Raw genomic sequence first — 20899 nt, forward strand, 5'->3', positions numbered from 1 at the left:
CACTGGTAATCGAGGTCGAAGCGCGGCTCAGTGCAAGGGCTCCAGCTTCGAGAGAAGGTTCACCAGCTACTGCAAGCAACCGTCGGAAACGCTTCTTGACCCTATTTCGTGCCGGCGGGTATGCTGTGCTTCTCCGGGCTTGACCTGATTCGCCTCTTCCGGCAGACTATCTGTAGTTTTTTACCCAGCGGCCATATCAATCCATACGTGCTCGATCTGCGAAATGAGTGCAGGCGGGCGCGAGTAAAGACGCTGTGCCGGCAAGTGTCGGTCCACAGCGAGCTGAAGGGCTATCCGGCTTGGCCAAAGGCATCGACAGCGCATTGGCAGTGCACCAGACCGAAATGGGTTCAGAAACTCTTGTGGTGCATCCCTCTGTATTTTTCGATCCCGGCCAGAGCACTTGACTCGAGTCCAGTATGGGTCCAGTATACACATGTATACTGGTAAATTACCACCTGTCTGCGAACCGCCGCTCGCCACCGACCTCAGTTGGCAAGTTGCCGCCGTCTGGCACGTCGGCAGGTTGCCCCCCATTCTGAAAGCCTCCCACATCCTTCGCCATGCCTGTTCCTGTGACGCCCTACGCCGTCCGCACCGCGAACCAACCGCCCGTCAAGGCCGCCAAGAGCCCCAAGTCCGTGCACTTCGCCAACACTCAAGAGCTCGAGACATGTCGCCCCCAATTGGACTCGCACTACCCGACGCCGCCCATGGCCCGAGCTGTACCCCAAAACGGGACCACCACCCGACGCTACACCATCGACGAAGTGGAATTGTTTTTCAGTGAAGACCGACCCGAGTGTCCCGTCGGGTTGCGGGACTTGGCCGTTCAAAAAGCTGCGACCCGCGACAATTTTGTGCTTAGCGGGTTCATTGAAACCCGTCGCGTGAAAATGGGGCTCACAACCTGGACCAAACAGTGGGCCGAATTGTACCACGGCATTTTGGTCCTTCGCAAATTCAAAGACACCATTCAACGCAAAAGGTCGCTGCTGCCTGTGGCGTCGAGCAGGTTGCACTTCCTCGACTTTAAGGACAACGTCATGCAGGTGGACTATTTGTACCAAGGCAAGAGCGAGATTGGAGTTCTTCGGTTCCAGACCAAACAAGATATGTTCCTCTGGTGGTGGTCTATTCAGGTGGCCGCCCGTGTGCAACTGGAGCCCCAACTGCTCCACAAGTGCATGGGCCGGCCCACTCTGTCCCCTTTCCATATCAAAGAGGGGACGTACCAAGTGGACAACGTCCTCTTTCCAAAGTATACACAACCTGATCTCCATCCTCTTAAGCTTAAGACCAAACTTGGACCTCGAGGTGTTACTCACCTGATCTTCATTCGCCATGGAGAGACCGAGAACATCAACTTCCGAGTTTGTGACCGCGACAAGAGGCTCACGAAACGTGGAGAAGAACAGGCACAAATCACGGCCAAGTGTCTGAGTAAAATGTTCAAAAAGAGAGCCAATGGCCGACCGAACGTCAGTCTCATCTACGGAGGACTCCGACGAACGGTGGAGACAGCGGCAGTGTTCTCGAAGATGATGCCGTGGATCTCAAACAAGTTCGAGTGCTGCTTCCTGGAGGACGGAGCTCCTAAAAATGTGGACATTTTCCACCGCTACGACTACCGCGAGTCGATGCACAAAATGGCGTTCCAAAATATATGTCGATGGGACGGAGAGGACAATTTGGTACGTGGCCCAAAGGGCGAACTCGAGAATTTCAAGGTCATCATCGCACACACGAGTTTCATCCAGTACTGCATGGCGGCCTGCTACGAAGTCCCCAAGGAAATTATCCAGCTGGGTGCACCGATCAGTCACTGCAGCATCACGCGAATCGATCTGAGACCAAACGACGAGATGACGGGCAAGTTCTCGAACCGAGTCGCCCACCTGGCTCTCACCCACCAAACCAGCGAGTAAACCAACGTGGTACTATGAGTGACGTACAGTTAACCCCAATTGACTATTTACTTGGTTACAAAAAGTGTCCGCCCAGGTCATTCGAGAGAGATACAAGGATATCTATACACCTGTGTGCATTCCGGAGATCAACAAGACGTACAACTTCGCCGTCAACCCACTAAGTTTCAGATCCTACGATCTGCTAAACACGGCAACGGGAAACAAATTCGAAAGCAAAGAACGCAAATAAAAGTATTGAGGAGCAAAGGATACACGATATGTACGCTGTGTTTTCTCTCTGGCCAGTGAGCAAGCACTAGCTGTGGTCTCGGAGTGCTACATCCAGCGTGGACTGGAATGTGAGTTTTTTCTTGTTTCCTTAAACTGTGCAGAGCTGCTTGCCAACGTCGTTGGGGCAACTGCTGCCCGAGTAGGAGCCCGGTGAGGTGATGCCCATGCTGTTCGCCGAGCTCAGGATGGCTAGATAGTGTCCGCGCTCCGACTTCTTGCCGCAAGACTCGGGGGTAAGTGTGCCGACGGAAGTTCCGCTAGAATGAGCGATAGCGTCCTCAAGCGTCAACGGGTAGCGGCCAACAACGAGGGTGTAGTCTCCCGCTGGTAGAGCAATCGACATGTAGGGATCCCGGAAGCTGATGGACCGGTAGTGCACGCGCTTGACGAAATTGTCATCGTCGTCACCGGAAGTCACGAGGTCAGCAGCGGACAACCCCGACGGGTTGGTGCGAAAGAGGTAGGCCACGGGGTCCACGTAGGCGCTCTCACAGTTGCCGTTGACATCCTTGAAGTTGGTGCCGTCAGCACTTCCGTAGGATGCCACCTCCACGGTGATGCGGTTGAACGCAGGAACTGTAAACGGAATGTAGTCCACGGACACGGCGCTTTGGCTACGAACGATGGTCCCCTCCACTCCGGTAGCGTACGCCAAAGCTGCTTCGCGGTGGTACGAGCACTGCGAGTACGGCGCGTTCGGAGAGACGACGTTGCACTGAGAACCAATGTAACTACCCGGAGCGGTGGCCTTCACGGTTGCGCTAGTGCTGATTGTGAGACGGTAGCTGCCGTAGTTGGAGGTTCGTCGGTTGCACACTCGGACGTCGGAGGACAGCGGCATTCGCTTGTTCACGGCTTGAGTTGGGGTGAGGCCTGTTGCACTCACTGCCAATCGGTAGTTGCCCGCCGTAAGCCTGTTGATCAGATACGAGTCGAGAGAGCTGATCGATCCATCGGCAGAGCCGTAGCCCGTAGGGGAGTTGTCATTCGTCGCAAGAGCGGTCAGTGCCCCAGTGCTGCCAAATCGGAACAAGACGATGCTCGTATCGAGGTAGCCAGCGTTGCAGTCACCGTTGAGATCCACATAGCTGGTTGTGCCGCCGCTCTTCTTCTCTTCCACCGAGAGAATGTCGAGCTCAACGACTGCATCCGACGACAGCGTGAAGTCCACGTAGTCCACAGATGTGAACGTGGCCGTCGAGGTGATGGTGCCGTCCACCGTCGTCTTGGAAGGAGGAGCGTCGGTCGGTGCTTGCGTCGGAGCGGAAGTTGCGGGTGCTGTGGTCGGGGAAGTGGTCGGAGCTGCCGTGGTCGGAGCCGTGTACACTGCGTTGTTCGGGAGAATGGCGCGCGACCTCATGTCGTTGACGAGCTTGTAGCTGTTGATGGCCGTGTTGGGACAGCCACCGCAGTGGTGAAGAGCTACAACGGCGTTGTCGGACCAAGCGAGGACCGGCGAACCGGAGGACCCACCCTGCGTGTCCAGCATGTACGCGACCTGCTGCGTGGTGCAGCCGTTCGTGTTGAGCGACGTCACCGTGCCCCATCCGTTGTCGGTCTTCATGGCGATGTGCTTGCCCCACCCTGCAGGGTGCTGGGGGATGTAGATCCTCTCCGAAAGAACTGCTCCAGTAGAACGGAGCTGTAGGAACCCATACTCTCCTGACAGGTTAACTGGCAGCTTCACGAGCGCGTAGTCCAGCGTGGGGTCGGCGTGAATGAGCGTTGCAGACCGTGCACGAACCTTGCCACCACACGCCATCCCCTTGTTGCAGTCGGTACTGCACGTCGCTCCTTGGGCTTTGAACTCGAACTCCGTGTTGCTTGCGTGGGCCTGCTCGGAGATGCAGTGGTTGTTCGTAATGAGGTGGCCTTCATCGCCCACCAGCCACCCCGTACAGAAGAACGACCCGCTCGACTTGTGAATCAGTAGGCGAGCTACTGCGCCTGAGGCCTTGTAAGCATCAACGTAAGACGCGTAGCATACCGCCTGTTGACTTTCGTCGGCACCGCACACCTCCTCTTGCTTCGACTTGTCGTTGTTGGCAGGTTGAGCCAGGAATCGGTAGCTGTCGACGGTGAACCCCATGCAGAGGAACGTGTTCACAGCTTGCGCACCTACACCTGGATCGGTGTTCTGGGTGAAGAGCTCGACCACAATGGACGTCGTCTGAAGCGCTATCGAGTAGAATTCGCCACTTGCCTCGTCGCCGTGGATTTTGAGCACGGTGGTCTCCGGGTCATTTGGATTGGTCGCGCGTAGCTGCACGTAGTCGTTCGGAGGAAGATTGAAGTTGGTAAAGTGCACGGAGATGAACTGTGCCAGCGAGTTTGTGATCGTGGACGCGAACTGTGGTTGGGCACTCGAGTCATCGGTGAACGTCGGGTACGCGACTGTCGCGCCGCATCCTACGCCGAAAGTCAAGTCTTGTTCACCGGCGGGGATGCTGCTGTTAGTTGCTAGCTGCGCGTTTGCGATGGTTGTCCATGTTGCGACGGCAAAAGCCGCAACTCGGTGGAATAGGCGAGTCATGGCACACGATCCTCTTGCTTTTGCTGTTAGTCCGACACGGTAGATTTGAGAATGACTACCCTGTGAGGTTTCGTTCTCCTCGCAACGAGTCTTGCATCTACGGGCAAGGTGTTGTTGGTATTCCGGCCATAGCTTCAACTCGAACGGTGGTGTAGGGAAGGAGTTGGAAAACTCCGCGAAAGTCAACGGATGGGACGTGTCTGTGCGTGTCAGCTTGGCTTGATAAGCTACAGCCAGTCGTTTTCTGCCTCGACGGTTGAGCTGCGTAATATCTCATGAGCAATGGAGGCATTGGTGGTTTTGGAAGGAGTTTCTCCATCAAGATGAACGTTCCGATAGCAGCCCAAAATGGGATAGTGGTGGGTGACCAGCAAACCGCTGGACGTATTGAGAGGATGCACGTGTGTCGCTACAACTTGTGTACGCAAGCTAATAACACTACGCAATGGCCGCCTGCTTGGGTGGAGAGCTCTTCACCCAAACGCAAACGCACAAACGTGTAGCTGACGAGATGAGAAGCTTCGGATTGCAGTGCATTACATTTTATTGAAATGAATATACGAGCAGTGAGGTCAAGTATCACACAGCAGCGTTGGTAGGGAGGATGCCACGCCGCGTCATATCATTTACCAGTTTGTAGCTGTTGATTGCAGTGTTGGGGCAGCCGCCGCAATGGTGCAGAGCAATCACCGTGTTGTCGGACCACGAAAGAACGGGGGACCCCGACGAGCCGCCCTGAGTGTCCAGGTAGTACGCGACTTGATCTGTTGCACATCCGTCCATGCTCAACGACGTCACAGCCCCCCAGCCACTGTCGGTTTTCATGGCAATCCGCTTGCCCCAGCCGGCAGGATGTTGCGGCAGGTAGACTCGCTCTGACATAACGGCGCCGCTCGAGCGAAGTCGAAGGTAGCCGTACTCATCGGACAGGTCAATAGGCAGCTTCAAGAGGGCGTAGTCGAGTGTTTCATCGGCGTAGATCAGCGTAGCGGATTTGGCACGAACCGAGCCGCCGCAGGCTCGTGATTTGCCGCAATTCACGCTGCAAACCGAGCCTTCTGCGTCGAATTCGAACTCGGTGCTGTCTGCGTGGCCTTGCGTTGAGATGCAGTGATGGTTGGTGATGAGGTGGCCTTCGCTGCCAATGAGCCACCCCGTACAGAAGAAAGCACCTTCGGGCTTCTTGATGAGAAGGCGGGCTACAGCATCTGAGGCTTGGAAGGCCCCAGTAAAGGACTTGTAGCACGAGGCCTCTCGACTATTGTCCGAGCCGCAAACATCCTCCTTGGACCCGTTGAGCGAGGAACCTTGAGCCAGATACTGATAGCTGTCCACTGAAAAGCCAACACACTGCGAAGCATTGACAGCTTGAGGATGATCTGCCATCTCTGTGAACAGCTCCACGATCACAGCGGACGTTGAGAGAGCGGATGTATAGAAGCCACCGCTGGACTCGTTACCGCGGTATTGCAGAATCTGCTTTTCACTCGATGCGGGATCCGCTGCTCTCACCTGCACGTAGTCCGTCTCGGGCAAGTTGAAGTGCTTGAAGTGGACGGCGACGAAGTCTGCAAGCGGGTTGGTGATCAAGTACGCAAACCGAGGCTGCTCAGTGAACTCGTCGGTGAAAGGGTATCCCATGCCACCACCGCACCCCACACCAAAGTGCACGCTTTCAACGCCGGCGGCTTCATTGCTGGTAGTACTGCTGTTGAGATACGCTTGTGCAGTTGCCAAGGATGGCCAGGTTGCTGCGAACGCCGCTGTTGAGGCGAGGATGTGATGAAGTAAGCGAGTCATCCGATGCGTTATCAGTCAGAGTACAAATGGCTTGGTCCTTGAAGTCGATAATTGCTGAATGCCATGCTCATGCAAAACCTCATCCTTCGTCCCGTTTAAGAAACCTGGTCTTAGCCATTCCCCATCTCGTGCTGGCCGGTTTAGTTTGCGATTGTGGTAGTTTATGGTTCTCGGACTGGGATGGTGCCACTCCTGCCAGTTTGGAGATGAGGGTCTCATGCTCCTACGAAAATACTCACGTCGGCGTGACTGGGTACTTGTTGTCAGTTAGAGCCAAAGGATCAATGCCACCTCGTATCGCAAGATAGAACAGGTATTCTAAGCTCAGTAATAATCCGTCTGAAGCATTATGGAAAGCAATGTGTATTGATGAACGAGTCCTTATAGTTGGAGACGACACTTTGTCCGGCGTGCCTACGCTTGATCACAAATGCTTGTGTCATGGAGCGATACGTACTGCAAGCAGGAGCGGCAGCTAGTTTAGGCGCAGGCGTTCGCGGGGAGGATGCCGCGCCAGTTCATGTCGTTGATCAGCTTGTAGCTGTTAATCGCCGTGTTCGGGCAGCCTCCGCAGTGGTGAAGAGCGACCACCGTGTTATCCCAGTACGAAATCACCGGAGAGCCCGACGAACCGCCCTGCGTATCCAGGTAGTATGCAACTTGGTTCGACGCACAGCCCCCCATCGTGAGCGACGACACCGTTCCCCAGCCGTTGTCACTCTTCATCGCAATGCGCTTTCCCCAGCCTGCAGGGTGCTGCGGCACGTAGACGCGCTCATTCATGGCAGCTCCGTTTGTGCGGAGACGCAGGTAGCCGTACTGGTAGGACAAATTGATCGGTAGCTTCACAAGCGCGTAGTCGAGCGTGGCGTCGGCGTAGATCAGCGTCGCAGACGTCGCTCGGATGTTTCCAACGCACGCGCGAGCACTGGCGCAGTTGGAGTTGCAACTACTGCCCTCGGCCATGAACTCGAACTCCGTGTTGCTCGCGTGGTCCTGAGTCGAGATGCAGTGGTGGTTGGTGACGAGATGGCCCTGGCTGCCAAGTAGCCAACCCGTGCAAAAGAAGGAGCCCGTCGACTTCTTGATCAACAGGCGAGCCACAGCGTTTGAAGCTTGGAAAGCGTTAGCGTTTGAAAACTGGTAGCAGCGAGCTTCCAGGCTGTTGTCAGCACCGCACACCTCCTCCTTGGAACCATTCAACGTCGATCCCTGGCCTAAAAACTGGTAGCTGTCCACCAAGAAGCCGAGGCACTGCGTCGTGTTGACAGCCTGCACCGAAGCGGCAGCTTCCGTAAAGAGCTCCACAATCACAGACGTCGCCGAGAGAGCAGCAGAGTAAAACGCTCCGCTGGAATCGTTTCCGCGGTATTTCAGCACGCGGTTGTCCTTCGCCGTCGGGTCTGCCGCGCGCACCTGCACGTAGTCGCTCTCGGGCAAGTTGAACTCCTTGAAGTGCACCGACACGAACTGGGCCAGTGGGTTCGTGACCAGGTACGCGAACCGAGGCTGCACCGTGGATTCGTCCGTACCAGTCGGGTACTCGACGGCACTACCGCACCCCACTCCAAAATTCTCTTCCTCGATGCCGGCGTCGAAAGTGTCCGAGCTGCTGCTGCTGCTGTTGGAAAACTGTGCGGCTGTCAGGGACGACACCGCCGCGGTGAGCGCCACCGCTGACGCTACAGCACGATAAAGCAGACGCGTCATGGAGTCTCCTCTCTGGGAAGTGTTGCTGTTGTGGCTTGTCGGTCCGACGGAGGAAGTTCGGGAATGAGCAGCTCTTGACGCGAAAACATTGCGGACCCGTTGATCGATTGCAGGAAGCAGCGGAGGTCTTTGTTCAAGCACGAAAACCACCGTTTCCTTCTTGTTGCAGCAGTTATCCAACCATCAACACTGCCATTTGCTGCTTCAGCTCACCAGCACTTGGTTCTGCCCTGTTCAATGCAGTCTCCACAGGGCGTTTCATGCTTCGAGTCCAACGCTTTCCTCGCCGAAAACGCGATGGTACAGGTCACCCACCAAGCTCTACACTAAAATTACCTTGTGCATTTCGCTCCGACCTGCGATCCAACAAAAATAGTTAACATACCAAACCGTTGTCGAAAAATAGCAGCAACCAGCGATTACTCAAAAGCAATCTGTACAATCACAAGAACACCAAAACCCACGAAAGGACACTCAAATCCAGCCACACCTGGTCAGTTCACACAGCTGTACACGAACGCCAACATCTTGCGAGCTAAAGACACAATTTCTGATACAATGGGTGGTGTTAAAAAACACCGAGGAATAGATGGGGGGAGGGCGTGGTGTAGCGAAGCTATCGCGCGACGAAGACACCCACGTGTAGTAGTAGACAGCCCTTCACCCGGAATAAATCACCGACCTTAAGAGCAGTAGCAGTGAGACCTTGACGGAATTTACTTCTTGGCCGTCTTCTTGACCGTCTTTTTGGTCTTGGGACTGGCCTTCTTTGCTGTCGACTTCTTGGCCGGAGCTTTCTTAGGCGCCGCCTTCTTGGCAGGGGCCGACTTCTTGGCCGTCTTCTTCACAGGCGCCTTCTTGGCCGCCGTCTTCTTAACCGGCGCCTTCTTGGCCGCCACCTTCTTGGCCGTAGCCGTCTTCTTAGCAGTGGCCACCTTCTTGACCGTCTTGGCTGACTTCTCAGACACTTTGAGGCTTTTCTTCTTGGTAGCCGCGGGCTTACGCAGCTCGGGCGAGAGCTTGTACGAGCCCTTGGTCTGCAGCAGCTTACCAGCCTCCACGCCCGTGCGCAGGGCCTTGTTCAGGTGGTGGCTGGCGTAGTTGTCCTTCTTGGGCTCCACGACCTTGGCGATGGCCTGGCGGGACGAGCCGTTGCGCTCCTTGAGCTCCCTGATAGCGTCCACGACCAGGTCGAAGTATGACGGGCCGGTCTCGGTGCTGCTCTTGGCTTTAGCCGCCTTGGCCTTAGGCTTCTTGGCCTTAGGAGCCTCCTTCGGGGCTTTAGCCTTGGGCTCATCCTTCTTGGCGGCGGCCGCCGTCTTGGCCTTGCGACTGGACGGAGAGCGCGTGGGCGCAACGGCCTCTTCGTTGGCAGAGACGGGGGCGGGCGCGGGCTCGGCGGCCTTGGTGTCTTCGGTGGGAGCCATTAGAGCTGGAGGGAGGTGCTGGAGGGCGGTGAAGAGGGGGTCGGAGCCGTCGGCGTCGAGTTCTTTTCTGCCAGCCACGGGCAGATTTTTCATATTTGGAAAAAAAACATTTTGCCGCCTAAACTTAAGTGGGCCAATGAGAAGAGAGAGAGATAAAATTCCGCCAATGAAACATGGAAGAGCGAACCCGAGGGGGAAAACGACAAAGTAGGGGACATGGAGGGGTGCAGAACCGTAAATAGAACCAGCTGGATTGGATACTTTTTCAAGCATGCCAGATATTTTTAAATATTATTTATGAATAGTTATGTTTAGAAAAAAATGCGCCAAAGGGGCGAGCTATTAATACACTCCTATTCAGAAACAAAGAGTTGGTACCTGTCTGATAGGCTGACGACACAGCCAAGTCCAATGCAGTCTATGCCGCTGAGACTGAAGTATAGCCCAACGAGGGCAAAGAGCGAGACGAGGTAGGTGGGTTGAGACTCGCTGGGTCCCTGCTGTCATCGCTGCTCGTCATCTTTTCACAGGGCTTCCGAACGAATGAAAATTACAGTGACACCAGTAATGCAAGGGCTGAAGACTTATAGGGACATGACGAGCTTGGCTGAGCGGAGGTGAGTTAAACCGTAAGCTGTACAGCCCAGTGCGCGTAGCGAACATTCATATGTCCTCCCTCGGAGTCCGTACGTTCTATTAACGAGTTTTCCTTTAGCTATTCGCATATTTGTGCTTGTTTTGCTTGCTTTGAGTGTACTCAGGAGTTTCACCCTCATCAGTGCAACGTCCAACACCAGATAGCGTCAGTGCAGTAGCTGTAATATGCAGGCTTTTTGACCGCAGATCAGCGGCGCTCTCCATGCGATGCCGTGTGTAAATTCAGCAGCACGCATAAATTTCTCTTGCAGGCTAAAAGTCCTGCTTCAGACAGCACCTGTGCAGCGGCAGCAACCGCAACGTCCATTGCGTTGAAACTGGTGAAGTCCTTGCGAAGGCGGCACGGTATGCGGCGTCATCACTGCGGTTTTTAGTAGAAAGAGAAGCATGCCAACATGTGTGTATGTGAGTGTGTGTGCGGCACAGTGCGTCAGCTTCGCACCACATCCGCGGTGGTATCTCACAAGGAGGGGTAGAGTAGAATCTTTATTGTAGAACCCGAGAGGTGAAGCTCACGATGAACGTAGCGCTCCTATCGGATGCGTGACTTCGAGTCGCTTTTGCACTCTCAAGCCTGCGTTAGCGCGTCAAGACGCGGGCATATGCCCGCGAGGCAACGTCGCCACAAACCTTCACACCCTGAACATTGGTATGTAAACAATCTAAACAGCCTTGCTTCTGGTGAATTGCGCCCTTTATTTATCGCCTACAAGCTAGTGAAGCTCGAGAACCATGAGACCAATGCAGGAGATTGCGTGATCGCTGCATCACTGACAGGCAACCCCATATCAAGGTAAATGGGCTCATGGATGACCTTCGAGAAGGCCCGACCCGAAGTCAACTGTTTAGTGTTCAGGCCACAATGATGGAGGAAGCGGTTCAGGTCGTTCTTCAGGAGGAGTACGCTCAACTACTAACTGGTTGATATGGAAATGTCGCGGCTGCCCGCGGCGCGTCAACGAGCCTGCTCGTCGCCGAGCGCTGGGTCTTGAGTAAATGGGATGTCATACCCCTCGCGGAGAGTGAGCGACGTCTGAGCAGCGCGCATATCCTGAGACACCGGCGTCCTGGGTTTGATGCCCGCTTGTGATGAGTGTTCTATCAGATGGACCAGGCTCAGATGAATACTGGGAAGGATCCTGCTCCTGGCTCTCTGCATCAGGGATAGTCGAACGGTACTATCGTTTCAGATGTCTCACGTAGACTGTGTGGTGGAGACGTATAGTAGTTGGGATATTGAGCGTGAAGGCGTCTCCTCTAGCATCCAAAACAGTTAGAGGGCCAATGAATCGCTGGAGCGGCTTATTATAATCGAGGTATTGTCATTCCGCCGGGTTGGATACCTCCAACTACAAGCATGACCTTGTCACTAACCTCGTAGACATCCGTGGTCTCGTTCACTCGTTTACCTGAATTTCTTGTGACGGGTGTCACATGCACCTTGGTCTTAGGGAAAGCGTTAACACGCTAACCACAGCAGACGCCTGGCGTCTCTGCTGGAAGCTTGCCTTCCTGTCGTTTCCAGGTACCGAGTATCAAACGACTTGCGAACTTCCGGGATAGAGTTAAACTGACTTATATTATTAACGCTATTGTGGTCCTAACTATTGTTAACTATCTGCACAATGCAATCCTGCTTAAAATGATCTGCGTCAAATGGGTGGCCCCATTTTGTGTACTGTTTTAGTACAACTAATGTCCTACTTTAGTGCAATCTTGGACTTGACGTGCTACACACCACTCGAGTGTCTGACAACAATTGTGTGGACCACATGATAGAGAACATTGGTCGCCCCTGTCAGGTGGTTCCATTACGTTGTCCTTCTGCTTGTCGACGGCCTGTGCGATAACGTCGCGCACAAAGTGCTCGTCAGTTTGCCGTTCCAACAGGAAGCTTGAGTTAACCGCAGAGACTGCGACCGTGAGTTTAGGACCTTCTCAAGTTGATCACAGCGGATGCGGTGCCTGTCGTTTGATATTATAAAACAGGAAACGACACGGCACATTTTGCTGTCACGGTGGGAGCATCGGCACGTCGTTTATCAGGGCTGATTAGTGCGTTGGCAACACACTCAATAATTACGTTGATACGTGTAGATGAGGCGACGCCGGAGTGCGTCTCCTCATCAGATGGACTCTGAGATACATCCGTGAGTCCAGCACCTTTGGGTCGTGAATAAACATTCCTTGCGCGGTATCATATCTTTTTCGGACCACACATGTACGAGTGGATACACAAATGAGCTCGTTCACAAGGTCTGTCAGTCGATGAGGGATGGCCACGAGTAGAGCATTGAAACGGTCGGCGCCGTACAGGAGAAATGCACCGTCAAGCTGGTAGTGATCGATAAAGTGCGCTCTCGCGTCGATAGCTGGAGACGTTTAGCCTCAGATGGGTCGCGGTGGTAAGCGCGGATCTTCGCGAGAAAGGCGGTGGTGTAGTACACTGATGTTATAGGTTCCCGTTGTCGGCTTGACACATGAACCACTGCCGAATTGATGCCTGGGAACGTAGTCCAGACAGCACGGGAACGTTTCATCCATGTAAATGGGCTTGGTCGGTTTAAAAAAAAACAAGATGATGTACGCTACGAAAAATGAGAATGTTTTTCAGTGTACAGTGAATGATCGATGGAAAGGAGCAATATTAATTTCTCTTGCCCAGATGCTGAACGCCTGTTGCCTGTGTAATCTGCTGAATTCCTGTTGCCTGGTGTGGGATGTCTGTTGCCGTCCTTCCCCAACAGGTAATCAGCGCTGAATCGGGCACCACTCAAAGTTCAGCAGTTGACTTCTGAATCGAGAGGGCTCAAAGCTAATTTAGACACGAGGGGTTTCATGAGCCGTTGACCACTACCCACTCGAGGCAGGGCCCTCGCACACTGTACGGCACAGATCGCATCTTGCCACGAAGTATGGAAGCCGATACTCAGGCGTCCGGTGATGAGAGTGACGCGACCGTCGTACTGGAATACTCGGAAGGAGAGGAAATCCTCGTCGTCGTCGCTAGCGATAATGAAGGTGGTGATAGAGGCGGCAACGACAGCCGCCTTGAAGGCGTTGTAGTTGGGAATACCCGTGATGAAGTCGATGATGTGGGAGATGGTCGAGATGAAGGCGTCGGTGTGAACACAGAGTTGGCACCAATACTAACAACGGTCTACTACAATGCTATGGAGAATGGAGTGACACCTCGGTCATTTGTTCAGGGATTCATTTTTAGCATCAGCAAAGGCTGTGATTCGAGTGATCCACTTGACTACCGCTCCACCGCTTTGTTGAATACTGACTATAAAATATTCATGAGAATTTTAGCATGGAGGTTAAGCAAGGTCATCACCAAGTTGGTGCACGGGAGCCAGTGTGGATTCGTATCTGTAAGGACAATACATGAAGTAATCGACATTTTCGAGGCAGCAAAAAAAAAATATGTAGGAGAAGGGAGAAACTGACACGGGCGCAGGTACTAATGCTCGACTTTGCCAAAGCGTACGCTTCCTTGAACAGGGATTTCTTGCTTGTAGCCGTTATTTACCTTTAAAAAACGTTAGACTGGTGTTCTTAACACCATATTGGGAATAGTACCAAAACCTTAATTCGTAAGTCCTCGGTGATTATTTGTGGCCCATTCAGCCTTCAGAAATAGCATTCTCGTCTTCGCGACCTTGTCTGCGTCGTCCCTGCCCGCCTATATAGCCTATCTGCGTTGTTGATGCCCTGCTAAAGTGTTTCATGCCTCACCAATCAACACCGCATTCTCAAATAGTCTTCGCAGTCACTACAAGCCCCGCAGCCCCCCCCCCCCCCCCCCCCCCCCCCCCCGCTTAACCTCTCAAGCCTCCGCTCCTCGCTTCTCGTGCTGCTACACGTATTGAAGCCGCAACGAACAATGGAATTCCAAGGCTCCCGATACTACTACAAGAACAAGAGCACCAACGGAACTCGCTATTATGTGTGCAGCAAGAACAGGGTCTGTGGATGCAAGGCGCGGCTGATTGTGCGGCCGAGTACATCGGACGGCGAGACCGGTGAGGTCGTCTCTACGTGCGAGCACACATGTACTCGTGTGATAGCTCGAGAGATTGACATGCGAGAGGAGATGCGTGAGATGATCGAAGAGCATGCACTGGAGGAGCACCGACTCCCACCTTCTCGTATTTGGGCCAACGCCCGTGACAAGATGGTGCGCAAGTATGGTGAGTTGGTCGGCGTACGGGTTTTCGCCAAGACGGAGGCTGTAACCCTGATCAAGAGACTACGCAGAGCGCCACGGGAGGTAATGTTTTTCGCGCAATTGAAGAAGCCAAGGTGCGTACTGTCTCGGCAACGGACCAGCGAAACTTTCTCCAGTTCAACATGACGTACACAATCCACCAGCAGTACCGGCGAATGCTCGGCTTCGCTCATTCAGACCTCATGCGGTTAATAAGGTACGAAGGTGTCACCCTCTCCGTCGACGGAACTTTCAAGGTGATCCCAAGGCTGTTTAAGCAGACGCTCATCGTAATGATATACGATCGAGCACATGACCTCTACATTCCGGTGTTCTGCGTGCTGCTGGATGCTAAAGATGACTGGAGTTACTATCATGCTTTCCAGTGGATCCAAGTTCAATGCAACCAGCAGTGCGCGCCGTCGGCTGTTCTGTGTGACTTCGAAGCGGCACTATCGGGACCATTTTCCGTCCGGCTTCATTGTTGGATGCCTGTTCCACTGGAAGCAGACGCTGCGACGTAAAATGATTTCGCTTGGGATCCCTGCTGATCAGATCAGCCTCGTAACGGAGCCTGGAAGCCTGGACACCTGTGGTGCCGGAGGGCCTCATTCTTCACAGGGGGGTTACCTATGTGGTTCAGCGTTTGTACGCAAAGCTCGACATTCGGGGAGTCAAGACAAAGTGGGACAAGTTCTGGACGTACTTCAAGAATACGTGGACGATTCTGTACAAGCCCAGCTGCTGGAACATCTACGCTATGGCCGAAGCCCATGCTTCACTGGTCAACCGAACGAGACGTGGTCACACCACTATAGCCAATACAATAAAGCTGCAGACTGGCTAGCGAATTATGCTATGGATCACAAGAAGAACGTGGCAGTGTTTCCGTTGGTGACTCATCTGTCAACAAACAAGCGAGACGAACTACAAATTGAGCTAAACGAACGGCTGGCTGGTGACGTGAGGCATTGGCGCGAGAAGACTTGGACAAACAAGAAGGTGTTGGAACCGAAGGCTAAGGGAAATGGAAGCTACGTCAGCGGTATGATGAGAGAGAGGGATGGACACGATAGGAAGAACTTGCCTATTGTGGGTGGTTATTAGAGTTCAGCACTTGGGCCAGTAACACAATAATCCGTATAATATAATTTTAAAAAAAAACGAGGAATCCTATCTTTACCGAGTGACGGACTAAACATGAGAAGCCTTGTCTTGATCAATCCCGGACTGCAAAGGAAACTCGCGCACCAACGCCTTTAGTGTGCCCACTGCGTTGCGTTCACCCTTTTTCAAATGCATGTACTTGACGCATCGTGCGACCAGGGTATACGAAGGCGGTCCGAATAGTGGAGATGCAGCACCGTAACGACAGTGGTCTGACCAAATATGGTGATGCGCAAACCAGGTCTCATCCATCTCCTTGATGTATCTTTTCATTGCTGAAGCAACAACTGCCCTGTGTTTGCCCTAGCAGTTAGAGTCGCGACAAGGTTGTCCACAAGTATTGTTTGCTTGTTGCCGGATTTTTGTTTGTTTTTACGAAAACCTGCCGTATGGTTATGGTCTCGTCTGTTTGATTTTTGATGTGTTCTGAATCTGTTTAGTCGTGCCCTGAGTATCGTTTGATATCCCTCGCACTCGGGAGGAGAAAATATGAAATGCATTCACGGATCCGTTACAAGCACCACAAATGTGTGAGTTGCACATGGGCAAGATTCAGGAGGCCACAGCCAAAGCCTTCACCAGTCGTTACACATATTTACATTTGCGTACACAACATATTTTTGTGGCCCACACGTGCGAAAGCTGCGCCCCCCCCCCCCCCCCCCCCCCCCCCCCCCACCACCACACACATACAAACGTACCAGGAACGCCACGCGGCGGTGCTGCTCGCGGCGATTTCGTGGTCCACAGAACAGTCCAGCGGACCGGAGTACCTGCACAAGCTGACGGACAGCGATATCTCGGCGGTCATGCGCAAGGAGCGCACACACTTGTTCTGGTTGATGTGATAGCCGGCCGAAAGGGCGGCTGGCAGGCTGCCGGTTTATATTTCGCCTGCCAGATGCTTCAGCAGAAGTAAGGGAGCTGAATAGAAGGGGTGGTTGATATATATTCGACACTAGAGCTGTCAATAGGAGAGACGTCAACCACTGGGCAGAGCGGTAGCCAGATGTCTCTTCACAAATAATGTAAGTATCGAATTCGCCCAGGTCGGGCGCTATGGTACTGACTGTGTTTCTGCCGCTGTAATTTGGCTATATATTCCGAACTAACCAGCAGTGAACTATCGTAGTTGAGGTGAAGACGCGTGATTTCACACTCGCACTGTAGCGAGTGCCCAGCTAGAGGTGGGCGACCTGTAGCAGTGGGAGATGCGCATACAAGCGCGTGTTTTTGTTTAGACACGGCGATTCACGTACACCTCGCCATCGTTGCCGTCGAAGTGCTCACGCTCCTGCATTGCAATCAAGCGGTGCACGCAATTGGCGTACTCGAACTCGTAGTCATATGAGCAAGTTTGGCTAACCATTTCAACCAGTCAACCCGTCTCAGGCTGGTTCTCGCTCTTCGTTCGCGCGGTCACTCCAACCTGGGCTGACACTTGGATTGTCTCTTGCATCGTGTTCATGGCTGGGTTGTAGGCTCTAGAAGGCGTGGTGTGCTGGACGTGCAGGACGTCCGAGCTGGAGTCCAACAGTAGAAAATCTACCCTCATGCGGGGGACGATGTATTCGCCGAGCAGTTTCTGGCTGCGAAGAGCCTTCACCCGAGGTAGCAGCTCATTCGAGGCGCTCGACGTCAGTGCAAACGGGCGTGAGTTGATTGAACGCCGACGACAACAGGCATCAAGCTGCTTGAGAAGCTCACCCATCTTGAGTAGGCAATGCCGGTGTAGTCTCGCTTTAAAGCCCAATTGAATTGTTCAACGGTGTTGGTGTTGGTGGCGAAGCCGTGGGGGATTTGAAAGAATCGCTCATTAAGCCAACCGCTTTTGAAGTATCCGTGATATCACGAAGTACACCATCACCCATTTCCTTAGGCATCACTTTCGTACAGTCCACCACCTTAGCTATTAAGTGATAAAAGCACATTAGATGTGTGTACTGGCAGTCACCTCCGAGCACCGTAGATACCGCATTGTACTGAGCGCCATCTGCGTCTCCCGTGACATACTTGACGCGGAGAGCCTCGCCGGTTGCAGTGCTGTAAACCCAACGCAGTGCGCAAATGCCTTGGCAAAATGACCTTCTATTTATTGGGAGGTGACGAACAGCACCAGCAAATGGAACGATATTGCCCCATCGGTAATGCCGCAGACAAGCATAGGGTAACCAGCATGGTTTGTTTTGTAGGTTGGGTTCACATGGAAAATAAAGGTATCGGGTTCTCGCGCGGCTTGACGTAGGAGAGCCTTTGTCGTGAAGCCCACCAGTAAGGGTTTCTCGTCAGACCCGTTGCCGACAATAATTCTGCCATCATCATCTAGCTTCCAGGCAAACATGAATGGCTGATGCTCTTCCTCGCCACCATCAAATGTTTTCTGCACCTATTTCAAACGTTGGGAGCTCGCTCGGAGGGAGCCCGAAATACAACACTATGGCCGTGCGAATCCGAGCTGGTTTCATACCAGCTCGCGCCATCTGCTCGGTGAAATCCTTTTGGGGGTGGGGAGGTTGCAGCTGTGCGGAAGCTTCGCTTTGTCACGTGCTCGCCGCTCTCGAAAAGTGAGACAACCTTGCGGTTGAGACACACAATCAATTTGCCTCTCCACGGGCCCGTCGCGTACGGATCAGCTGTTTGCACTGAGAGGAGCGACAATTTGGGATCTTGTAGCGCATCACATGCGGAGCTGGGAGTGCCCTCAGTGTGCAAAATATAACTTGGCTTTTAGAGATCTTGAGCGCCTTCATGCACTGCATCAAAATGTGTGCGTCATTTTTTTTGATCTTGGCACACATAGTGCGCCATATAATGGGCTGCGGCATCTTGGTAGAAGAGAAGGTGAGGGGGGGGAATTTGTGGCTGTTGGCCAGTTGAAGAATGCTGGGATGGCTGCTAGGGTGAAATTTGTGGCTGTTGGCCAGTTGAAGAATGCTTGGATGGCTGCTAGGGAGCGGAAGGACCAAGGAGCAAGTACATGAACACAACACTTCTGATTGGCTAAAAGTATAACTTTCTGCAAGTTTGATTTGACAAAATTTCCACTGGTTTCCTTGTGATTGACTATTGTGCATTTCCCGGCTCTAATTAAGTCGCTTCGTTGTTCCTGTGTGCTGGTACAGAGAGGCTGTGTGTGCTTCAACGCGTTAGTGTGCAAATCGTTGACTGTTTATGCTGTTCACCCATCGTTGTGAAATTCATAGGTCCATAGTGTGACGGGAGTCACACAGCACCTTGCGCTTGAGGAAGTGTTAGGAGTATACAAACTCCAAGTGAACGACAGTTCACTAGTTCCCGGTCTTGGGGAACGTTTGACTTGGGCAACGTTGATTATAGACTGATATATTTATAGTTAGTTACCTAGAGATCGTCTTGCAATACAATTCCTAAGTCAACTATAGTTTCTCCTATATGTTTTATGTATGGGTGGCTGTGGGTCACCATCCACGTGTCTGTGGTGTTGGGTACACCATGTACCCAACTCGGAAGAGTGACGGGCACTCTTCATGTAACCCCGTTACACATAGTGTTTTCAATGTGCTGTCACTCGGGAGAAATACGGAAATGCCCAGTTATTGTCCAGATATATTTGCAAAACTGAACTTTCTCTTCACCATAAATATGAAAAAATACGAGCCTTGTCACGCGCTAGTTTTGCAGATAACAATACTTCGTTAGGTCTTTTAACTACATAACTTGCATCACGGCAAATATCCCATCTTTAGAGATAAACCGATGGTAAAGGCGTTCCGATCGATGGCGCATGAGAGATCAATTTTCCGGGAATGATCAACCGGTTCGCGAAAAAGTAGGTTTACAAACGTGTGAACAGAGCTTACACGCAACAATCGCTAACTCATCACAAATCGATATATTGCCTATAAAACCACACAACAAATGCCTCTGAAAGATACCATACGTGCTCCCTCAGAATTCCTGGCTAAGCTGCGTCAATGCGTCCTCGCTAGCGTCGTTTTCTCCTCCCAGATCCCCCACTTCAGTCGAGCGACGTCTGCGCTTTTTCGCACGATACTTCTCCTGAGCAAGCCGGCGTTTTTCCTTGATCTTCAAGCCTAGTTGAATCAGTTTGTGCTGAGACTGGCGGTACCACTCACCGTTCTGCTCGCGCAGTGGGCTTATCGACACGTGGAAGTTGGTCCGTGCAACAGACAGCCGAAAGACGTCATCGTACAGACTTTCATTCCACCGATACTTGTCGGTCGTGATGCGCCACAGCAATTCTCCACAATGACGCGATCACTGGAAATCTGGTCAGTGCTGGTCTCTTCTGCGCGGCTCAGCGACCTCCCTATCTTGGGGTGGATGCACCGTAGGTAGTTGGCTAACCCCTGATATCCCTTGTCTGCCAATATTGCCCACTCGTTCGGAAACTTTTCGTTGAGCGGATCGTCGTGCAGCACCTCCTCGCCTGGCAGTTTAGCCATCTTGGCCTGGTGGAACGACTTGTTGTCCTTGAACATGGTGATGTCATGTGTCGCACCTTCGCGTGCTCCGAGCAGTTTATTGCAAAGCCCCTCGTGTCCACAGAGACCTCTACCTTCAAACCGTACAAGTGGTGTTTGCCACTGTAGTACTTGCCATCCTCTTGAATGGATCCACCGGGTCGCCAACTCTGTTGGAAAGTCACGTCGACGGCGTACAGCGCGCAAGGGAAGTAGCTGAAAGCATTGCCGGACGTGGCGACGGCTCGCATCTTCGTGTCATCCCAGCGGCTCTCAACTTGATCTACGTACAGCTTAGGGGCAATGAGCTGTATGAACGTGGTCACTGTCTCCATGAAAGACGTCGACGGGAGCCTAAAAATCTCAGAGAGGTGCTGCCAAGTCCCTCCCTGCTTCAGCGTAACCAGCGTCATGAAAAACGCATCCATCCCGCTAATTGGCGAACGGCGTCCTCTGCCAACGTTGTAGTTCACAACTATAAAGTCGCGAATGGAGAGCCATAACTCGTTGAACTCGCGCGTGGTGAAGTTGGTCATGTCTTCCACCCCAGACGAACCACCGATGTCACGATACCGATCGAAATGGGGCGTGTCTGTCTCTTCGTCATCGATGTCATGAAGTCGGGTGGCTGGATACTGCCCCATGTCTTGCTCTCTGGCGATACGCCGCTCCTCTATTGCGTTTAGGACAGCCTATACATGATCGCGTTCGGCCTGCGCGGTACGAAC

General features: G+C 53.0%; 6 protein-coding genes across 6 annotated transcripts; 1 reads left to right on the forward strand and 5 right to left on the reverse strand.

Moving 5' to 3' along the window:
- Positions 1–563: 563 nt before the first annotated feature.
- Positions 564–1928, forward strand: KRP23_7558 (Serine/threonine-protein phosphatase PGAM5, mitochondrial; the record flags this gene model as incomplete). Its single annotated transcript, XM_067892890.1, has 1 exon — positions 564–1928. The coding sequence occupies one exon, from the start codon at positions 564–566 to the stop codon at positions 1926–1928; it is 1365 nt and encodes a 454-aa protein (XP_067744726.1).
- A 361-nt stretch (positions 1929–2289) lies between these two features.
- Positions 2290–4734, reverse strand: KRP23_7559 (Secreted RxLR effector protein 73; the record flags this gene model as incomplete). The annotated part of the gene is made up of 1 exon (XM_067892891.1): positions 2290–4734. The coding sequence occupies one exon, from the start codon at positions 4732–4734 to the stop codon at positions 2290–2292; it is 2445 nt and encodes an 814-aa protein (XP_067744727.1).
- A 579-nt stretch (positions 4735–5313) lies between these two features.
- Positions 5314–6534, reverse strand: KRP23_7560 (Secreted RxLR effector protein 73; the record flags this gene model as incomplete). Its single annotated transcript, XM_067892892.1, has 1 exon — positions 5314–6534. The coding sequence occupies one exon, from the start codon at positions 6532–6534 to the stop codon at positions 5314–5316; it is 1221 nt and encodes a 406-aa protein (XP_067744728.1).
- A 480-nt stretch (positions 6535–7014) lies between these two features.
- KRP23_7561 (Secreted RxLR effector protein 73) lies at positions 7015–8244 on the reverse strand (the record flags this gene model as incomplete). The annotated part of the gene is made up of 1 exon (XM_067892893.1): positions 7015–8244. The coding sequence occupies one exon, from the start codon at positions 8242–8244 to the stop codon at positions 7015–7017; it is 1230 nt and encodes a 409-aa protein (XP_067744729.1).
- Positions 8245–8960: 716 nt separating this feature from the next.
- Positions 8961–9671, reverse strand: KRP23_7562 (Histone H1; the record flags this gene model as incomplete). The annotated part of the gene is made up of 1 exon (XM_067892894.1): positions 8961–9671. One exon carries the CDS (start codon positions 9669–9671, stop codon positions 8961–8963), a length of 711 nt encoding a protein of 236 aa, XP_067744730.1.
- Positions 9672–19844: 10173 nt separating this feature from the next.
- Positions 19845–20815, reverse strand: KRP23_7563 (uncharacterized protein; the record flags this gene model as incomplete). Its single annotated transcript, XM_067892895.1, has 2 exons — positions 19845–20180; positions 20267–20815. 2 exons carry the CDS (start codon positions 20813–20815, stop codon positions 19845–19847), a joined length of 885 nt encoding a protein of 294 aa, XP_067744731.1.
- Positions 20816–20899: the final 84 nt, after the last annotated feature.

The sequence above is a fragment of the Phytophthora ramorum genome (assembly GCF_020800215.1).
Source record: "Phytophthora ramorum isolate Pr-102 chromosome Unknown Phyram_PR-102_s0006, whole genome shotgun sequence".
Lineage (NCBI taxonomy): Eukaryota > Oomycota > Peronosporomycetes > Peronosporales > Peronosporaceae > Phytophthora > Phytophthora ramorum.